Source organism: Oncorhynchus clarkii, chromosome 25, assembly GCF_045791955.1.
Source record: "Oncorhynchus clarkii lewisi isolate Uvic-CL-2024 chromosome 25, UVic_Ocla_1.0, whole genome shotgun sequence".
Taxonomy (NCBI): Eukaryota; Metazoa; Chordata; class Actinopteri; order Salmoniformes; family Salmonidae; genus Oncorhynchus; species Oncorhynchus clarkii.
Window position 1 is genome coordinate 15,880,112 of NC_092171.1, and position 17,229 is coordinate 15,897,340.

General features: G+C 44.7%; 1 protein-coding gene across 2 annotated transcripts in view; it reads right to left on the reverse strand.

Annotated features, from left to right (window-relative positions):
* Window positions 1-3,193: 3,193 nt before the first annotated feature.
* The window catches only part of LOC139383318 (RUNX family transcription factor 3), an 84,818-nt gene continuing 70,782 nt past the window's right edge, over window positions 3,194-17,229 (reverse strand). For both annotated transcript variants that reach the window (XM_071127804.1, XM_071127803.1), the window contains exons 7-8: window positions 10,780-10,851; window positions 3,194-3,912 (exon numbers count right to left, since the gene is read on the reverse strand). In XM_071127804.1, the coding sequence (XP_070983905.1) occupies window positions 3,404-3,912; window positions 10,780-10,851 (581 nt within the window). In that variant the 3' untranslated portion in view covers window positions 3,194-3,403. The remainder of the gene's footprint in view (window positions 3,913-10,779; window positions 10,852-17,229) is intronic.

Sequence of the window (17,229 nt, forward strand, 5' to 3'; positions counted from 1 at the left end):
AATGAAAATTGTTAAAAACTACATTATCCGCACACTTTACAAGCACTTAATACAGTCTTTAAAGATATTACATGGATGAAAATTAAATTAACATATCAGCTTCAGACATACATGCTTTGAGCATTAAGAAAAAGGAAAGAGAGCAAAATGAATTAACATTATGGTATAACAAAATGAAGAGGAGCTTCTTTAAAATAAACATCAAAAGATCCAACAGAAAATAAAATACAATTAAATTGTATCATTTGGCCTCCCTGTTTTGCAAATGTCATATGATATACACACAACCTCTTTCACAAGAGTTGTGGACATGTTTTCGACAGATCTTGGAAACCAACCAAGGCTTTACAAAAGTTACCACAAACAATTTGTGTAAAACAACAGATCCAAACTCGCAATGGAACAATATTACAGGCATTTCTTTGGTTTTGATATAACCACATCATATCAGGTACATCTTTGGTTTCTCATAGCTGCATGAATTTTGCCCAATCTAAAGTTAGGCCTTCAAACCCAAAGGGATGAGTAGGAACACAGTCTAGGACATGCAATGTTTTCCCTCCACTCACCAGGAGATAGGAATGAATATTGATATTATTGATGGTCTTGAACAAGAATAAGGCATAGGGAAGTAGATACTGTATGTGATTAACCATCCCTAAATGGTAGAACATGGGCTCCCAAGAAGCCCCAACAAGTCTCATCCTCCTCCTTATCACCAAAAAAACCAACCTCTGCCAGTTTGTAACATGAGACACCTGACACCATGACTTAATTAAGTGGCTTTAACACAGCTCATACAAAGATGCTCTGTCCTGACAACATCTTAATCCTGGGCAGAGCGCTGAGCTGCTGGCACTAATGAGCAGTAAATTACAATAGGATGGAGAGAGATCCAATTTATAAAGGCTTCAAAGGACTCACAGCTCATGAAGAACAAAGGGGCTTGTTTTTTTGTTAGGATTGCCCATGTTGTTGGTAAGAGGATCCCACTTTGACCTCCCTTATCTTCATCCCTACTCTAGGTGTCCCCCTGGGGTACAGGGATCATGGCTGCGACAGCATGGGGAAAGGCCCTTGAGACTGTGAGAATGTGCAGACCTGTACCTTTACCTCCGCCACTGCTCAATCTACTGTGCTTCTAGTAAGGATATCAGAAGCTTGTTCTCGTATGAACGGCGTGTGTGTGTGTGCATTTGAAAATGAGCTCACTTCGTCTCCAATGTTTTGTGAGTCAGTTTATTCAGACATGCCAAAATGGTTTGAGATGAAGCCAATTAAAGTCTGAGGTTTCAGTCGTTCTTCGTGCAGGTTAGTATCTTTGTCTGATATACAAAGAAACAAGATCTGCATAGCCACATAATGTGGGTTGGATTGACAAATGTGTGCCTTAGGTATTTTTTTCTCTCTCTGAAAGGAAAATCTGTGTACATAAAAGTTTATTATGATAATTGAATGTTTAGAACAGTGAAAAAAAAAGAATAGTTTTTTTGCGATGACTTTGGGGCCTTAAGGAGGCTGGGGGGGGATCTTTAATCTTTATAAGTAATGTGACTGGTGAAATGAATGCTGAGATCTGTGGTTCTGATGGTGGAATATCATGAAAGTTTTTAGTGCATCTACGCTACATTGGAATACAAAATAATAACAGTAGAAGTGTATTTTTTCATAATTTAGGAGCAATATATTACACAGATTCAAATTTTTATATTAAACAACAAATGAACAAAATAGTTATATAAAAAGAGAAGTTGGAGAGAATGCTAAATGATTTTGGGCATAAGTGAACATTTCCTTAAATTTGGCTCAAATAAATATAAAAAAGTAAACTGTGCTATCCAGTTCAACCATACTATACTAAAACAGTTTGCATACAGAATGAAAAAAAACACTGAGTGTACAAAACATTAACAACCCCCCCCCCTTTGGCCTCAGAACAGCCTCAATTTGTCGGGCCATGGACTCTACCAGGTGTTGAAAGCGTTCCCATGTTGGAACGCTTGGCACCAATGCTTCCCACAGTTTTGTGAAGTTGGCTGGATGTCCTTTGGGTGGTGGACCATTCTTGATACACACTGTAAACTGTTGAGCGTGAAAAACCCAGCAATGTTGCAGTTCTTGACACAAACCGATGAGCCTACTACCATACCCCATTCAAAGGCACTTTCATATTTCGTCTTGCCAATTCACCCTCTGAATGGCACACATACACAATCCATGTCTTAATTGTCTCAAGGCCTAAAAATCCTTCTTTAACCTGTCTCATCCCCTTCATCTACACTGATTGAAGTGGATTTAACAAGTGACATCAATAAGGGATCATAGCTTTCACCTGGATTCAGCTGGTCAGTCTGTCATGGAAAGAGCAGGTATTCTTAATGTTTTGTACACTCAGTGTATATATCATAAGTAAAAATAAAGAAAACAGTCCAACAAACTAAAACAAAAGGAATCCATAAAATTCCTGCTTTAAAAAAAAAAAAAATCTGCTAATGTCCTGTACAGTCTTCAAAATATCAGCTATTCTACTGCATAGATTATCAATACATTAACAACTTTACAGGGGAGCTTCACTCAGACATCAGTACATAATAGTACATTAAATTGTCAAGCAATGCAGAATTACTTTGAGACCATGTATTGTTTTTAATGATGTTTCATGGACTGAAGGGTGAATCTCCAAACCTCACACCAAATAAAAGCTTCAGAATCAACTGTTATGTTACATTAGCAATACAGCCACAAGCCATCTAGGGCAGTTTCTGAGACACTCGTGAAGCAAACATCATATTTGACCTCTATTATCACCTGACAGTGAAAGGCCGTTGAGGCAGTACAGTCACTGGTCTGGATGCTTAGCTTGTAATGCCAAGAAAGGTACTGTCATCTGAGGGAAAAGGATCGTTTTGGTCGTGTTGGCTAGTTAACCACAATAGCACTAGCATTTTTTCAGTTCATCAGCTGCATAGAGTGAATGGCTATGAAGGTTTTTCCATTCATAGTCTTTGGTATGCATGTACCTGTTTTTCAAAAGATCCTGATATATTACTATGGCTTTTTGTTGTAACACCATAACATCTATTTACAGTTATTTTGCATTTCTTACTCATCAATTGAAAAGCATGAGATTTGTATGGTTTCAGAGCCTCAGAGAGTAGTCCAAGTCACAGTGCAGGATATACCCATGGCTTGCATAAAGGCAATCTCTGGCCATGGCATCCTGACAGACAGTGAATGTCTTTGGTCAACTAGGAAAAGGGTACGAAGCGAGTGCGCGAGAAATAAAATACAAACATGCAGCATTTATTTTTGGGGGAGGATTCATCTTTTTTTGTTCGTTCATCTTCTTTACTTTTGCTCTTTCTCTCTTCTCTCTCCTGCATTTCCTCTAGCTGTCTGACAGTCAATAAGGCCTCCAGACAGACTCGTCCATGCGTCCAGAGCCGCTCATGGCCGTGGGGGAGTTGCTGTGGCTGCCGTCTGCCTCCACCCCCTCGCTCTGGTTGTTCAGGCCCTGGTTCATCAGGCTGTTGCCCCCTCCAGAGGCTGAGATTCCAGAGCAAGGCAGCAGGCGGGTGGGGGAACGCTCACCCCCGGTCCCGGCCGGGCCCACCATGGAGAACTGGTAGGAGCCGGACCCGGTGCCATAGTACAGGTGGTAGGGGGAGGAGTTGGACTGGAAGTGGCTGCCCTGGTTCTGGTTTCCAGGGTAGGGCGGGGGCAGGTAGGTGTGGTAGCGGGAGGAGGCGGACATGCCTGTCACACTGAGGCCTCCGATGCCCGTGCTGGAGGGATTGGCTGAGTAGGTGAAGGCCCCTGGGTAGTGCATACGTGGGTCTGAGAAACGGGGGTCGGTCAGCGGGGACAGAGAAGGGAAGGTGGTCCTCTGGGGGAAGAGGTCAGCGGTGGGACCTGAGCAAGGGAAAGAGACACGACAGATTTGGTTTAGAAACTCCTGGCGCACATAGATCAAACTCATGGAAATGTTTCAGAGTCAAAGTGAGATAGGGACAGAGTTCCTTCCTTTGACAGGAAGCTGTAGTGAAGTACCACATCCCCAACTGACAGTGTGGGCTCTCCAGTCTACAACCCTGCAAACACTAGCTACAAGTAATAAACTGAGACATCAAGCTGTGACAGCACATCACCACACAGCTCTGTGAACCAGATGAAGTTATGAGTGTCCTCCCTCTCAGCCTTTAACATAGCCCTCCTACAGAACCCTACCAGCTGAACTAGAGTAATGTACAGGAACAGCATTCTCTGTTGTTTGGAGGAATGAAAAGAGGTATTGTCAGAGCAGAGTGGTGCTTTGAGTAAACACTGACAGCTTGTTGTGCAGCGTGTGCTGTTGTGTAACTCTACATACCGTACATCAAACTGATGAGAGAGAACAGGAAACTAAAGAGGTAACCATCCCATTCAGACAAACAGAGGGAGGGAGAGGGAGAGATTTCTATGTATTTGTGTATTTTGTAAAAGTAATGCAAGCCGTCTCAATGTCACATTCTTGTCAGTGCTAAACTATCCTGAAGTGTGGTCACATAGGTAACACAGCACACAAAAGCCAGCTGTTTTGACTTAAATTTCACAGCCAAACATTCCCTGATTTATTCAACTGATCTTGCTCAAGGGTTTGACTCTGCAGTTTTTCCTCGCTGGGATTTGGGGCAGCTCCTGTCACCAGCATATTTCCTTAAACACAACACCATACCGCCCCCAAAAAAACATGCATGACTGCAGGGTTAGGCTGATTTGGCAGTTCTTTCCAAATGTGTGTGTTTCAAGTTTTAATGTCACGTACAGTGAAATGCCTTTCTTGCCAGCTCTGACCCCAACAATGCACTAATCAATAAGAATGTAATACTAAAAATAACAAGAGAACAAAAACACACAAGAAATACAAATAAGAACACGAGAAAGTAAGTAAGCATACTATATACAGGGTCAGCCAGTTTGTTTGTGTGTGTCTCTCTCTACCATTGATTTGGTAGCTGGCTGTTTTGGCTACAGCATGCTGCCACCTACTGTACTGTAGTATCTGGGTTTGATAGGTACATACAGGGACAGATACACACACCATGCATTGAATGTATGCACCTAGGCCTTCAGCTAGCCTACCTGTTGGATCAGTCAGCTAGAGAACCCATAAAGGCTCCACTTACAATTACCAATATTGACAACGGTGATTTTTCTTCTTCATTCCGTGTGATGTAGGCTTCTGTAAACCAATAAACTGACGGTTAATGTCTCTGTTAAACGGACTACCCTTGTATTTTAGTTGGGTTTTGACTGTCTCTATGCACACACTCAGGACTCGACCCACTCACGCACACTGAGACTCCAACACGCACATGACATGCACACACATTTATACTGACTCCACACACACACACACACACACACACACACACACACACACAACCTTCGTTTACGCTGCTACTAATCTGTTTATCCTCTATATAGCTTCTTACTTTCCCCTGTTCTTCAATTTGTATTTATTGTGTGGTTTCTGTTCTACGTTAGGTTATTTTCAATACTACATTGAGTTTGCAAGAAAGGCATTTCACTGTACTTGTGCACGTGACATTAAACCTTAACTCTCTACTCGATCAGTTTCACTTCTTTTTGGCAGGCAATCAGGAATGAAGGTTTGCTCAGGGTGCGGCAGTCAATCACCTCTGAGAAAGTAGGCCAACGGGAGCCATAGAACACCTGACAACTGTCACTCATCTCTTAGGTCACGTCTCACGGTTTTCGTGTTACTGAAGCCATGGTTTTTGGAACAAGAAATATATGTTTTATGACATTAAATATGTAGCATAGGCCTATATCTGAGACTTATGATGGCATTGTCATTTAGACTTTGTTATGGATTTTGGTTTTGCCAATACCCTTCCCATGCTCACCTGTGTTATCATTGGTAAGTCATCCCCCTCTTGCTATCCTACTGCAATGTAAATCATCCCGTTCCTTCCCTATATGCTGTTGCCCACAGTGTATTGATGTATAAAACATTAAGAACACCTGCTATTTCCATGACATAGTCTGACCAGGTGAATCCATGATCCCTTATTGATGTCACTTGTTAAATCCACTTCAATCAGTGTAGATGAAGATGTTAAATAAGGACTTTTAAGTCTTGAGGCAATTGAGACATGGATTGTGTGTGTGGGCCGTTCAGAGGGTGAATGGGCAAGACAAAAGATTGAAGTGCCTTTTAAGATTTAAGCACCCGTTTAAGTGTGTCGAGAACTGCAATGCTGCTAGGTTTTTTACGCTCAACAGTTTCCTGTGTGTATCAAGAATGGTCCACCACCCAAAGGACATCTAGCCAACTTGACACAACTGTGGGAAGCATTGGAGACAACATGGGCCAGCATCCCTGTGGAACGCTTTCAACACCTTGTAGAGTCCATGCCCCGACGAATTGAGGCTGTTCTGAGGGCAAAAGGTGTTCCTAATGTTTTGTAGAATCGGTGTATGTTTTAATCTAGATGTACATAGGGTAATGGGCTGGATGCTGATCTTGTCAGTAGAACTTTTTGTGGCCTGTAGCATGGGTGATTTTCTAGTACATAGGAAAGAATGGCATATGTGTACTGATGAATAGTTAGTTATTGGGTAAGGTGGGCATGCAGGTATGCAGGTATGCAGGTACGCTCTGGAATTTGATTGACTTCCTTGTCTTTTGCTGTGGCTTGGGAGAGCTCAACCTACATTGTGATTGTCAACAGGTGTGACATGGTTCCTTGCACCTGCCACGCACACGCACGCAGCCCCCCCCCGCCCCCTCTGAACCTACTCATTTGTTTGTCTGATTCCACTGGATTTGGTTTGGATGGGCTCAGTGTTCCCACATGACTCTAGTATAAAATGTGGATTTGGATGGCAGAGAAAAGACAGGCTGTATTTGTGAAACAGCAAGCGCTTGCACGCCACAGCCCCGAGGGGGGAAGATGCTGAACTTGCGTGCCATAGTCTTGTTGAAATGTCTTTCCCCTACGTCTGGAGAATTGGGTCCATTTTCAGCAACAAAAAAATATGTTCCTTCGCAATTTCCACGGCTCCTGCTTTCTTTTCTCAAGAACACATTTATTTTCTGCAGTTGAAAATCTCTTCCTTTTCGGATGAAGGGGGGTTAGTGAGGAGGGTTGGGGGTGTTGTTTCTTTTTCCAGAGTCTACCAGGCACCAGAGTCGGGCCCCGTATCTGATTTCACGCAAAGAAAATCCAAACCTTCAGCTGCTGTTGATTCAGTATAAGTGGAGTCGGCCCACTAATTCCTACCGGACTCCCAAAAAGCTCCCTTTCTCTCTCTCCCTCTCTGTCTCTCTCCGTCTCTGTCTCCCTGATAAATATAGGCTTCAGGGTGGAGCCTGTATCTGTGGCACGGGGACTTGATGGCTCTGGCGGCTTTGGCCCACCCCACACATGATCTCTATTTAATTGTCGCCAGTGGAAACGTGTTGACTAAATTGCGGCGGGGAGAGGCTCCTGTATTTTGTCAAAGGAAACTCAACTGGACACTTATCACAACACCTTAATGGGGTTGTGTCCCGTCACAACCTTGGCGGTGGGCCAGCCAGTCACCACCACTGTTTACCTCTCAGCAGCTCAGCTGCTCCCTCTAGAGGAGACGGGTAGATCAGCAACTCTCTACTCACACACAGAACCACAGTTTTGCAATCTTCTGTTAGCTACCCTGATATACACACAGCCCCCTCCTCATCTCTCTGCCAGCTAATTATAGGCTGAGGCTCTGCGGCTCCGGGGCTCTGGGGCTGTGGTAACAGCGGGGCTGTGGGTACAGGGGAGGAGGAGTGTTGGATCTTTGGTCCTGATGCGGCCTAGCTGGTAGCAGCGGCCCACCCAACACATGATCTCCATTAGGCTCAGCTGAAACGTGTTGACTAAATTGCAGGGACAGGAGAGGGGATGGACCCCAGAGGGCTAGTTGGTGCGGCCCGCCGTCTGTGATGTTCCCACTCTAAAAGGGGTGGCGGCTGGGAATCAAGTTTTTTTTAATAGAGAACACATTGTTCTAGCGCGCTCCTTTTTTTCCTTCACTCTCCTCTCTCTCTCGCTCCCTTGCTTGTGTGCACGTTCCCATATTGAGTTCTGCCACACCGCAGGAGCGGGGGAAATCTCTGTCTCTCTGTCTCTCTCGCTTGCTCTCTGAGGTCCACTAGTCCACAGTCAAGCGTGTAACCCAGATATGGAGGGAGGTTTGCCTCATTTGCTTACGGGAGAAACTGATTTTGGTTGTTAACATAAGGGCGAGCTGAGTTCGCCAGCGAGGTGTGTGTATGTGGGGGGGGGGGGGGGGGGGGGATGCAAATCCAGGCCCTCACCTGTGAAATGTTTACTCAGGCTGAATGCAAACTGTGACGAGCAGTGTCCAGGGAATGGTGTCTCAGGCAAATAAGTGGAGGGGTGGGAAAGAGGGAGAAAACAGACCAGTCTGGCCCAGAGAGAGAGAGATGGAGAGAGAGATCTCTTCTCCTTTCATCTCCTTCCCTCAGACCGCAGCCAGAGAGGAGTGACTGTCCCATGCTTCCCAGACCATCACTGATTTAAGAGTAGATTAGATTTTTTGTTGATGAGTTGTGAGAATGAAAAGTTATGTTACGAATGCTGAGTGAGATCTTGATCAAACGCTGCAAGAATAGTCAAAGTTTGGCCAAGAAATACATTGCCAGGGAAATAATGTTGGTCCACAAGCCAAAGAATAGGAGACACAAATGAACACAAATGATCCTTAGATGTTTGTTTAAGCGCTCAGGCCTTGGGGTTGGAGCTTCGCATCTGATGCAAATAGCCTTCACCTCTTACCGTGGCTCTTCTGAACTAGAACAACACGGTCAACAACCCCAAAGCCCTCTCCATTGCAGCCACTGTAGCATGTGAGCCCAGCAGGTTTTGCATGGCTCTACCTATCACTAGCAACACGATTTAGGCATTAGGGAGTTTGTGATGAGACAACACCAAGATGTTCCTAATGCATCAATGAACCAGATGTGATTTATGAGTTTGTTAACTAAATCAACTGTTGTTTCCAACTATGACTTATTATTATTTGACCAGGTAAATTGACTGAGAAAACATCCTCATTTACAGCAACAACCTGGGGAATAGTTACAGTGGAGAGGAATGAGCCAATTGTAAGCTGGGGATGATTAGGTGACCATAAGGGACAGATTGGGAATTTAGCCAGGACACCAGGATTACCACCGTTACTCTTACAATAAGTGCCATGGGATCTTAAGTGACCACAGAGAGTCAGGACACCCATTTAACATCCCATCTGAAAGACAGCACCCTACACAGGGAAATGTCCCCAATCACCGCCCTGGGGCATTTTTTTTAGACCAGAGGAAAAGGTGCCTCCTACTGGCCCTCCAACACCACTTCCAGCAGCATCTGGACTCCCATCCAGGACCAAACCTGCGTAGCTTCAGAAGCAAGCCAGCAGTTGAATGCAGAGTGGTATGCTGCTGGCCAATGAGTTCTGGCCAGGTGGCATGTGCACTCTTCGATATTATTGTTGATCGTAATAGTTCAAAAATCTCCGTCTCTCTGGAATTGGATCTGAAGTTCATGATTAGACATTAGGACTTCTCCCCACTACCGTTAGTCCCCATCAAACGCCAATTCCACTTTTCACACCCTAGTGAGTATTTTGTTCTGAAGTGAATATCTGTCAAGGGAATGTCTCGCTCGCGTAGTGTCAAAAGTAAATATGTCAATCTATACATTCCATCTCTGCGTACATTCCATCTTCTAGTCATTGAAAAATTATGAAACTGCTGCATTGTGTTTGGAAATCACTGACAGTCACATCTAAAGTCTGTTTTACAACGGGGGCTTTCTCTTATCAAACCTTTTGAAAACCATGATTTTCCAACAAGCCTAATTGATGAGTCATACAGAAGGGGCTTAGCATGAGGATCATCAAGGAGTAACATTGAATGGTGTGTAAGCAGATGACTCAGCAGGTCTGGTGCAGTGTGCTTCGGTGGTTTCTGGGAAGAGAACGGGTGGGTGGCTGTGGGGCAGGAGAAGAAGAGTGCCAAAACACCAGGGAGGGAGGGAGGAAGGGGGTGTTTTGGAATGTTCTGGGATCCAGAGCTCTGAAGGCAAACCAAAACGCATTCCCCAAAATGTCACAACGAGTGGAACGCCCATTGCATATCCTTCGTCCCAGCTCTTCCATTATCTCTATATTAATTCCACCTTGTCAAAGAGATGATTGACTGACTATTGATATGAAGCAGAGTGTCTTAATTGTTGTTCTCAGCTACTCCTGAAGATGTTGGATAGTGTGAATTGGCTAGGGTAATGTTGTGTATGTAGTCCAAGCCTCCTCAATCATCCCCTCTCTGTACATTTCATGCCTGTTTTCTCAGACTAGTAATTATGGCCATCTCTTATTGCTCACCACGCCTCTCGTACTGCTCAGTGATTGGGCCTGCCATGTTATGATTAAGCCTCAGAAACAAACAAACAACACAAGCAAACATCTTTCCCATATAGGCCTGCACAGAGATATGACTCACGCTGAAATGCACCTAAAACCGGGGTCATATAAGCAGAGCAGGATACTTGTTCACTTCCTACCGCTGTGCGAGGGTGTGTGAATGAGAGAGGCCGAAAGAAAAGAGAACAAAACAAAAAAACGAGCGACAACAATAGAGAGAAAGCACAAGTGAGAAGTAAGGCGACGTAGAGCAGTTTGGGATAGGGGCCCCAGGTAGAGTAGATATAATATCTCTCTTACTTGACCATCTGAGGTCGTCCTCCACCTTGCATGTCTTCAGAGTTGGTGGGTCAATCTGGTCAGACCACAGGGCTGCAATGGACATAGATAGTATGTGTTAATGAAGGAGAATTTAGACATGACACTAGCCTGACACTACTGTAGTCTGGGCAGGTATGACAACGACCTCATTACATGAGTGTTTCTAATTCTGATGCACAGTAGAAGTGCAAGAGGATTAGAGAGAATGGTCTCCGGTTATGATTCTGTAGGTTCTGTGCATGTACTGTGTTCGAGTGAGGGGAGTGCAGATCTCTTCAATGCCCTAAAAAAAAGCCAGCAACATGTCAAAGCTATCTGAGTGTGGTGGTTTGGCTGTCTACCTGTGACAGGCTTGCCTGTGCTGACTGAGCAGAGAGGAGGGCAGAAGGGGAGCTCTCACTGGAGTGAGACTAGAGAGAGGGCTTGGGAAAGCAGGGCTGAGGGGCTGATGGAGCTAACAGAGATATTTTGGTTTCTCAGGGGTCTGGGAGGAGGAGGTGTGAGACCTTTGTTGGCCTGTCCAGTCAGCCTGTCAGGGAGAGAAGAATCCTTACAAGCGCAGCGCGTGAGACCCTGGTTCACACTCAATGGCCACACCGCAGGAAGCTGACAATTTGACATGCAAAGAGTGTTAGTTTGCTCTCGGACAGAGATAGGGCAATTGTTACAAGCCAAACTGTACGAATTAACCGTGGACCTCAAACACACATGCTTTTACTTGTACACGCACACTCATGCCCACACATTCTTAAAAAACCACTAGTCCATATACAGATTCAGACATACTGATAGCAGAGAAACTGTTAGACGTTGGCAGTCATATACTGTATCTCCTGTTATGAACTAAAATATAAATGCAACATGCAACAATTTCACAGATTTTAATGAGTTACAGTTAAAATAAGGAAATCCGTCAATTGAAATGAATAAATTAGGTCCTAATCTATTTATTTCACATGACTGGGCAGGCCCACCCACTTGGGAGCCAGGCACACCCACTGGGGAGCCAGGCTCAGCCAATCAGAATTACAGACAAAAATACTTGTCAGTTTCATCAGCTGTCCGAGTGGCTGGTCTCAGACGATCCCGCAAGTGAAGAAGCCTGATGTGGAAGTCCTGGGGCTGGCATGGTGACACGTGGTCTGCAGTTGTGAGGCCGGTTGGACGTACTGCCAAATTCTCTAAAACAACGTTGGAGGCGGCTTATGGTAGAGAAATGGACATATCATTCTCTGGCAACATCTCTGGTGGACATTCCTGCAGTCAGCATGCCAATTGCCACTCCCTCAAAACTTGAGACATCTGTGACGTTGTGTGACAAAACTGCACATTTTTAAAGTGGCCTTTTATTGTCCCCAGCACAAGGTGCACCTGTGTAAGGATCATGCTGTTTAATCAGCTACTTGATATGCCACACCTGTCAGGGGGATGGATTATCTTGGCAAAAGAGAAATGCTCACTAACAGGGATGTAAACAAATTTGTGCACAAAATGTAAGAGAAATAAGAGTTTTGTGGGGTATGGACAATTTCTGGGATATTTTATTTAAGCCCCTGTAAACATGGGACCAACACTTTATATGTTGCGTTTGTATTTTTGTTCAGTATACTGCAACTCTAAAATGTGCAGTTTTTTCACACAACACAATGCCACAGATGTCTCAAGTTTTGAGAGAGCGTGCAATTGTCATGCTGACTGCAGGAATGTCCTCCAGAGCTGTTGCCAGAGAACTGAATGTTAAATTCTCTACCATAAGCTGCCTCCAACGTCGTTTTAGAGAATTTGGCAGTACATCCAACCAGACCACGTGTATGGCGTCATGTGGGCAACCGGTTTGGGGATGTCAACGTTGTAAACAGAGTGCCCTATGGTGGCAGTGGGGTTATGGTATGGGCAGGCATAAGCTATGGACAACGAACACAATTGCATTTTATCGATGGCAATTTGAATGCACAGAGATACTGTGATCAGATCCTGAGGCCCGTTGTCTCGCTATTCATCTGCTGCCATCACTTCATGTTTCAGCATGATAATGCACGGCCTTATGTCGCAAGGATATTTACACAATTCCTGTGAGCTGAAAATGTCCCAGCTCTTCCATGGCCTGCATACTCACCAGACATGTCACCCATTGAGCATGTTTTGGATGCTCTGGGTCGACATGTATGACATCGTGTTCCAGTTCCTGTCAATATCCAGCAACTTCACACAGCCATTGAAGAGGAGTGGGACAACATTCCACAGGCCACAATCAACAGCCTGATCAACTCTATGATGTGTCACGCTGCATTAAACAAATGGTGGTCACACCACATACTGACTGGTTTTCTTAATCACGCCCAACAGATGCATATCTGTATTCCCATTCATGTGAAATCCATAGATTAGGACCTAATGCATTTATTCCAATTGACTGATTTCCTCATATGAACTGTAACTGTAACTCAGTAAAATCGTTGAAATTGTTGGCTGTTGCGTTTACATTTTTGTTCAGTATACTTATATTGCAGTTTTGACATGAACATACAGTAACTAAGGCCTGGAGAGTTCCTGGTCATGTCCCTGTCACTAGCCGGGCTACAGTAACACTACACTATAGTATGAGCTGAGGAACAACATCCTAACCGCTATATTAGCAGTTGTGATCCTGACCTTGAGAGGGGCCAGGAACAGGGGGAGGAGGGGGATGTTCACCTATGCCCACACTGGGCCCAGGCTGGCTGGGGTTGGGGTGTGTAAAAGCTCTCTCACCCCCGGAGCTAGTCTACTTCCTCTCCAAAGGCCCAGATCAGCACTTAGCCTCTGAGAGGTCCCGCGCTTCGCCCCACAATGGGAAATTCTTACACATAAATGGGGTTATTCAGAAAGACTTCGAAGCAGCTGGTGCGATCCGCTCAAGAAAATAAACATTTCCTTCAAATATTTTGATTGGCTGGTGGACAACATCAATACCAGCGGCACAGATTACCCCTGTTAATATGAGTCTCAGCCCCCTGGGTGGGGATAGAGATTGGGGGAAGGGGGTAGGTGCATTAGGGGTAGAAGACGACGGCCGCGTCACAAATATGAACGTTTTTGGGGTGGCATCAGTGATGGCTGGGAAGACACAAATAAACACATGCTCTGCTTTTTGAAGTGCATTTGGAGATGAAAGGGCCAAAATGGCGTCTGTCCACATGACTCCGGATTCGGCAGCGCCTCAGAGACATGTAATGCGCCTGTCGTAATGAAGCGTGTCATTGAGACACAGTGAATGCTGGGCCTTGTGTTGGCTTCCTGTTTCGCTTAGGCCCTAGGCGTCACCACGGAGAGATAGAATGTGAGAGAGAGAGAGAGAGAGAGAGAGAGAGAGAGGAGAGAGAGAGAGAGGCCAGCAAGGAAGGGAGAGGGAGAGAGCGTGTTAGAGAGCGAGTGAGAGGGGAGGAACATGGCCTTGGCTCAGCTATGTGGGACATTTGATATGTCTTTTGAGCCCTCACTTAAACATGAGTAAAAACAAACACATCGACTGAAAAATCCTATGTTCTATTTGAGAGCCCCCTGCCCTGCCTCCCTTTCCCCTCTCCTCAGACTCAATAGAGACTGTTCATTGCGCACATGTAGTTTCTGTAATTGCTGAAATGTAAAGCTCGACCCGGCTCTGATGTTAAATTATAACTAACACAAACAGTTGAGTCTGGGAAAAAAAGCTCTCTTTTCTCTTTTTCCAGCTTACTGTTTAGAGATGGCTTCAAAATAGTTTTTTTAAAATTGGAGAACAAAAACATTTTCAGTTTGAATAATTCAGATCTAACTAAGGTCACAAAAACAGAGTAACCACAAGTGCAGCTCTTAGGCACCATAACAAATAAACCCCATGGCGACCATTGATATATTATGTAAATACAGCGCTGGAGAAGTAAAACAGAATCCCTCGTCGCTGGTCTGGATTCCCGCTAGTTTTGGTTGCATTTGGCCTGAGAGCTCCTTTCCTGTATGGGTTTGGCACGGACCAGCATGCATTGCTGCCCAAATGGAGCTTGGAGCCAACAGCATCTCCACCAGGGTCACAGCATGGCCACCTCTCTCTGGTCTTGTCCTGACAGACAGTCAATGACCCACAAACCAACACAATAACCTAGTAAGCACATCTGGTACTAAACAGAGACATGGAGGCACGATGCTTTGACCTTTCCCTCTATAAGCATGTGCTATGTGCCCGGCTGCATGTTCCAGGGACTGGCATACTTGTGTCTTACAGTGACTCTTTGTTGGTTATAATTGGTTGATAATGTCCTGCTGGGTGTTAGAGTGGTTTTGAGGTTTGAGGTAGACACAGATCCAGGATCAGATTACCCAACTCCACATCCTAACATTTACCATTAGGAGGATTAAATAATATCTGACCCTGGACTAGCGGTTAGGGGCTCTGGGTCTGATCAGGGCTGTTAGTGGTAGACTGGAGCAGGCATTCGCTTGGGGGGCCAGCCGGCTTGTTTATGTGGAGTAAACAGTGTGGTCACTGTGGACAGGAGAGGAGGGGTAGGACCTCCCTCTAGCTAGCAGGACTTTCACAACCAGAGAGAATCCGGGATAGATTCACCTGTTTGACCTTTCACCACAGCAGAACTGCTGCAGATGTATGCCATTGGAAGAGTTGTGGTTTATTGGTGGAGTATCTACGGTAACCACCAGTAAATTGTTTTATTTTGACCCCTGCTATTTTGTAACCTATACCATACAGGTGCCACGGCTTAGCATTCGACCTTGTGAACAGTATTATATAATTAATACAACTAGAGTGTGTTGTACCACTCACAGCCCACACACACACACACCACAAGTTTATTTGGCCCTCATCAAAGCAGTGGAGCACTTGACTAGATGGCCGAAAGGTATGCTAGTATCTGATATTCATCTCCAGTCAGAAAAACACAGGTGTTGGAACAAATAGCATGTTAAATGATACTACCTCAAAAGGCAAAATACTTTCTGTTGGATGATTCAATTGCTGCTGTCTTTTTTTCTTAAAACACATTTAAGTTAAAAGAGCAACTTTGTTCTGGCGATCTTGTTTAGTTTAGTCTCCTTTTCAAAAGGGAAAGAGGAAAACTGAAATCAGGATAATTTCTGTAGCGTCCCGTTGAGATCAAATATTTTTTCCATTTAATCTTAACATCTTTGTCTGGCTGGTAAGACTGGAATGAGCTGTAGACTTTATACCCAGGGTGTGTTAAGGAGATGGCATTCTCTAAAAATCATTAAAACACACAAACACACACCACACACCAGACATTTAGTAAACCAGAATAACAATTTTGTTGTCGATTGTCTGAGTGTGAGATTTGCTTGACTGCCCTGGCAGAGCCACACACACAGCTCCCCACACGCCCTCCCGTAGGTTCATTCCTCACGGCAGCCTCACCTGTGGTCACGGCTGAACAAAAACAAGCGGCTAGCCGAGCAAGCGCAGTGTCTGCCAGGGCTTGAATCCTGTCACTGCATGTGCTGTAATGAGCTCTTAATTATCCTGGCTGTCTAGAGCGATAGCAGAGCTTGCAACATTGGCACGTAACTGTGTGAGTGGTGTGTGTTTGTTAGAACATACTGTGTGTGTGCGTGTTTGTTACCACATACTGTGTGTGTGTGTGTGTCTGAGAATCCCGCGAAGCGTTTAGCTTTAGTTGACAACAAAACTCTGTCTCTGTTTCATGGCTCAGACAACAATATGAAGCGAAGGGCTTCATTAGGAGATGATATTGTATTTTCTCACGTTGTCGTCAGCTGGAAAGTCCAGGTTTATGTGTGGATAATGGAAAAAAAATTTTTTGCAACAGCAAGATGGGAATCAATGTAATTATAAAGTGTTGACGCTCACTCATCTATGATCCTCCGCAAAATACAACTCTGCCTGCGACGACTGCCAAAAGCAGAGGCGTGTGTCGTGTTTATATGTAAATACATCCCTGTTTCCAAATGTATTTATTACAAAAGGTACTATTTTAGTTTGAGATGGGTTTGTAGTTGTGTGTTGTCTAAGCTGGCATGGAGATGCCCAGGTTTATATGTCACTGGGTAGCTGAGAGGAGGGCGAATGTGTCTTCATTGTTATTGAATTATTTTAGCACTAGCCCTGAGCTATAAAGTCGTGATGGTAATATCAGAGATTAAGGTGTGTGGTTTTACAGTCCTCCACGCACGCACGCACGCACGCACACACAGAGACACAGAGACACAGACAGACACACACTCTTCAGAGAGGGCCCCTAGCACCTGCAGGTGTTGTGTGGAATCAGTTTGGAGCTCTATACCTCTCATCCCTGGCGGCTCTGAGCCACATTAATGTGTTGTGTCTATGTTGGAGGTGTGTGTTTGTGTGTGGGGGGTTGTGCATATATATACGCCCCACGTGTTTGTGAGCGTGCTGTGTGTGTGTGTGTTCAACTGGTG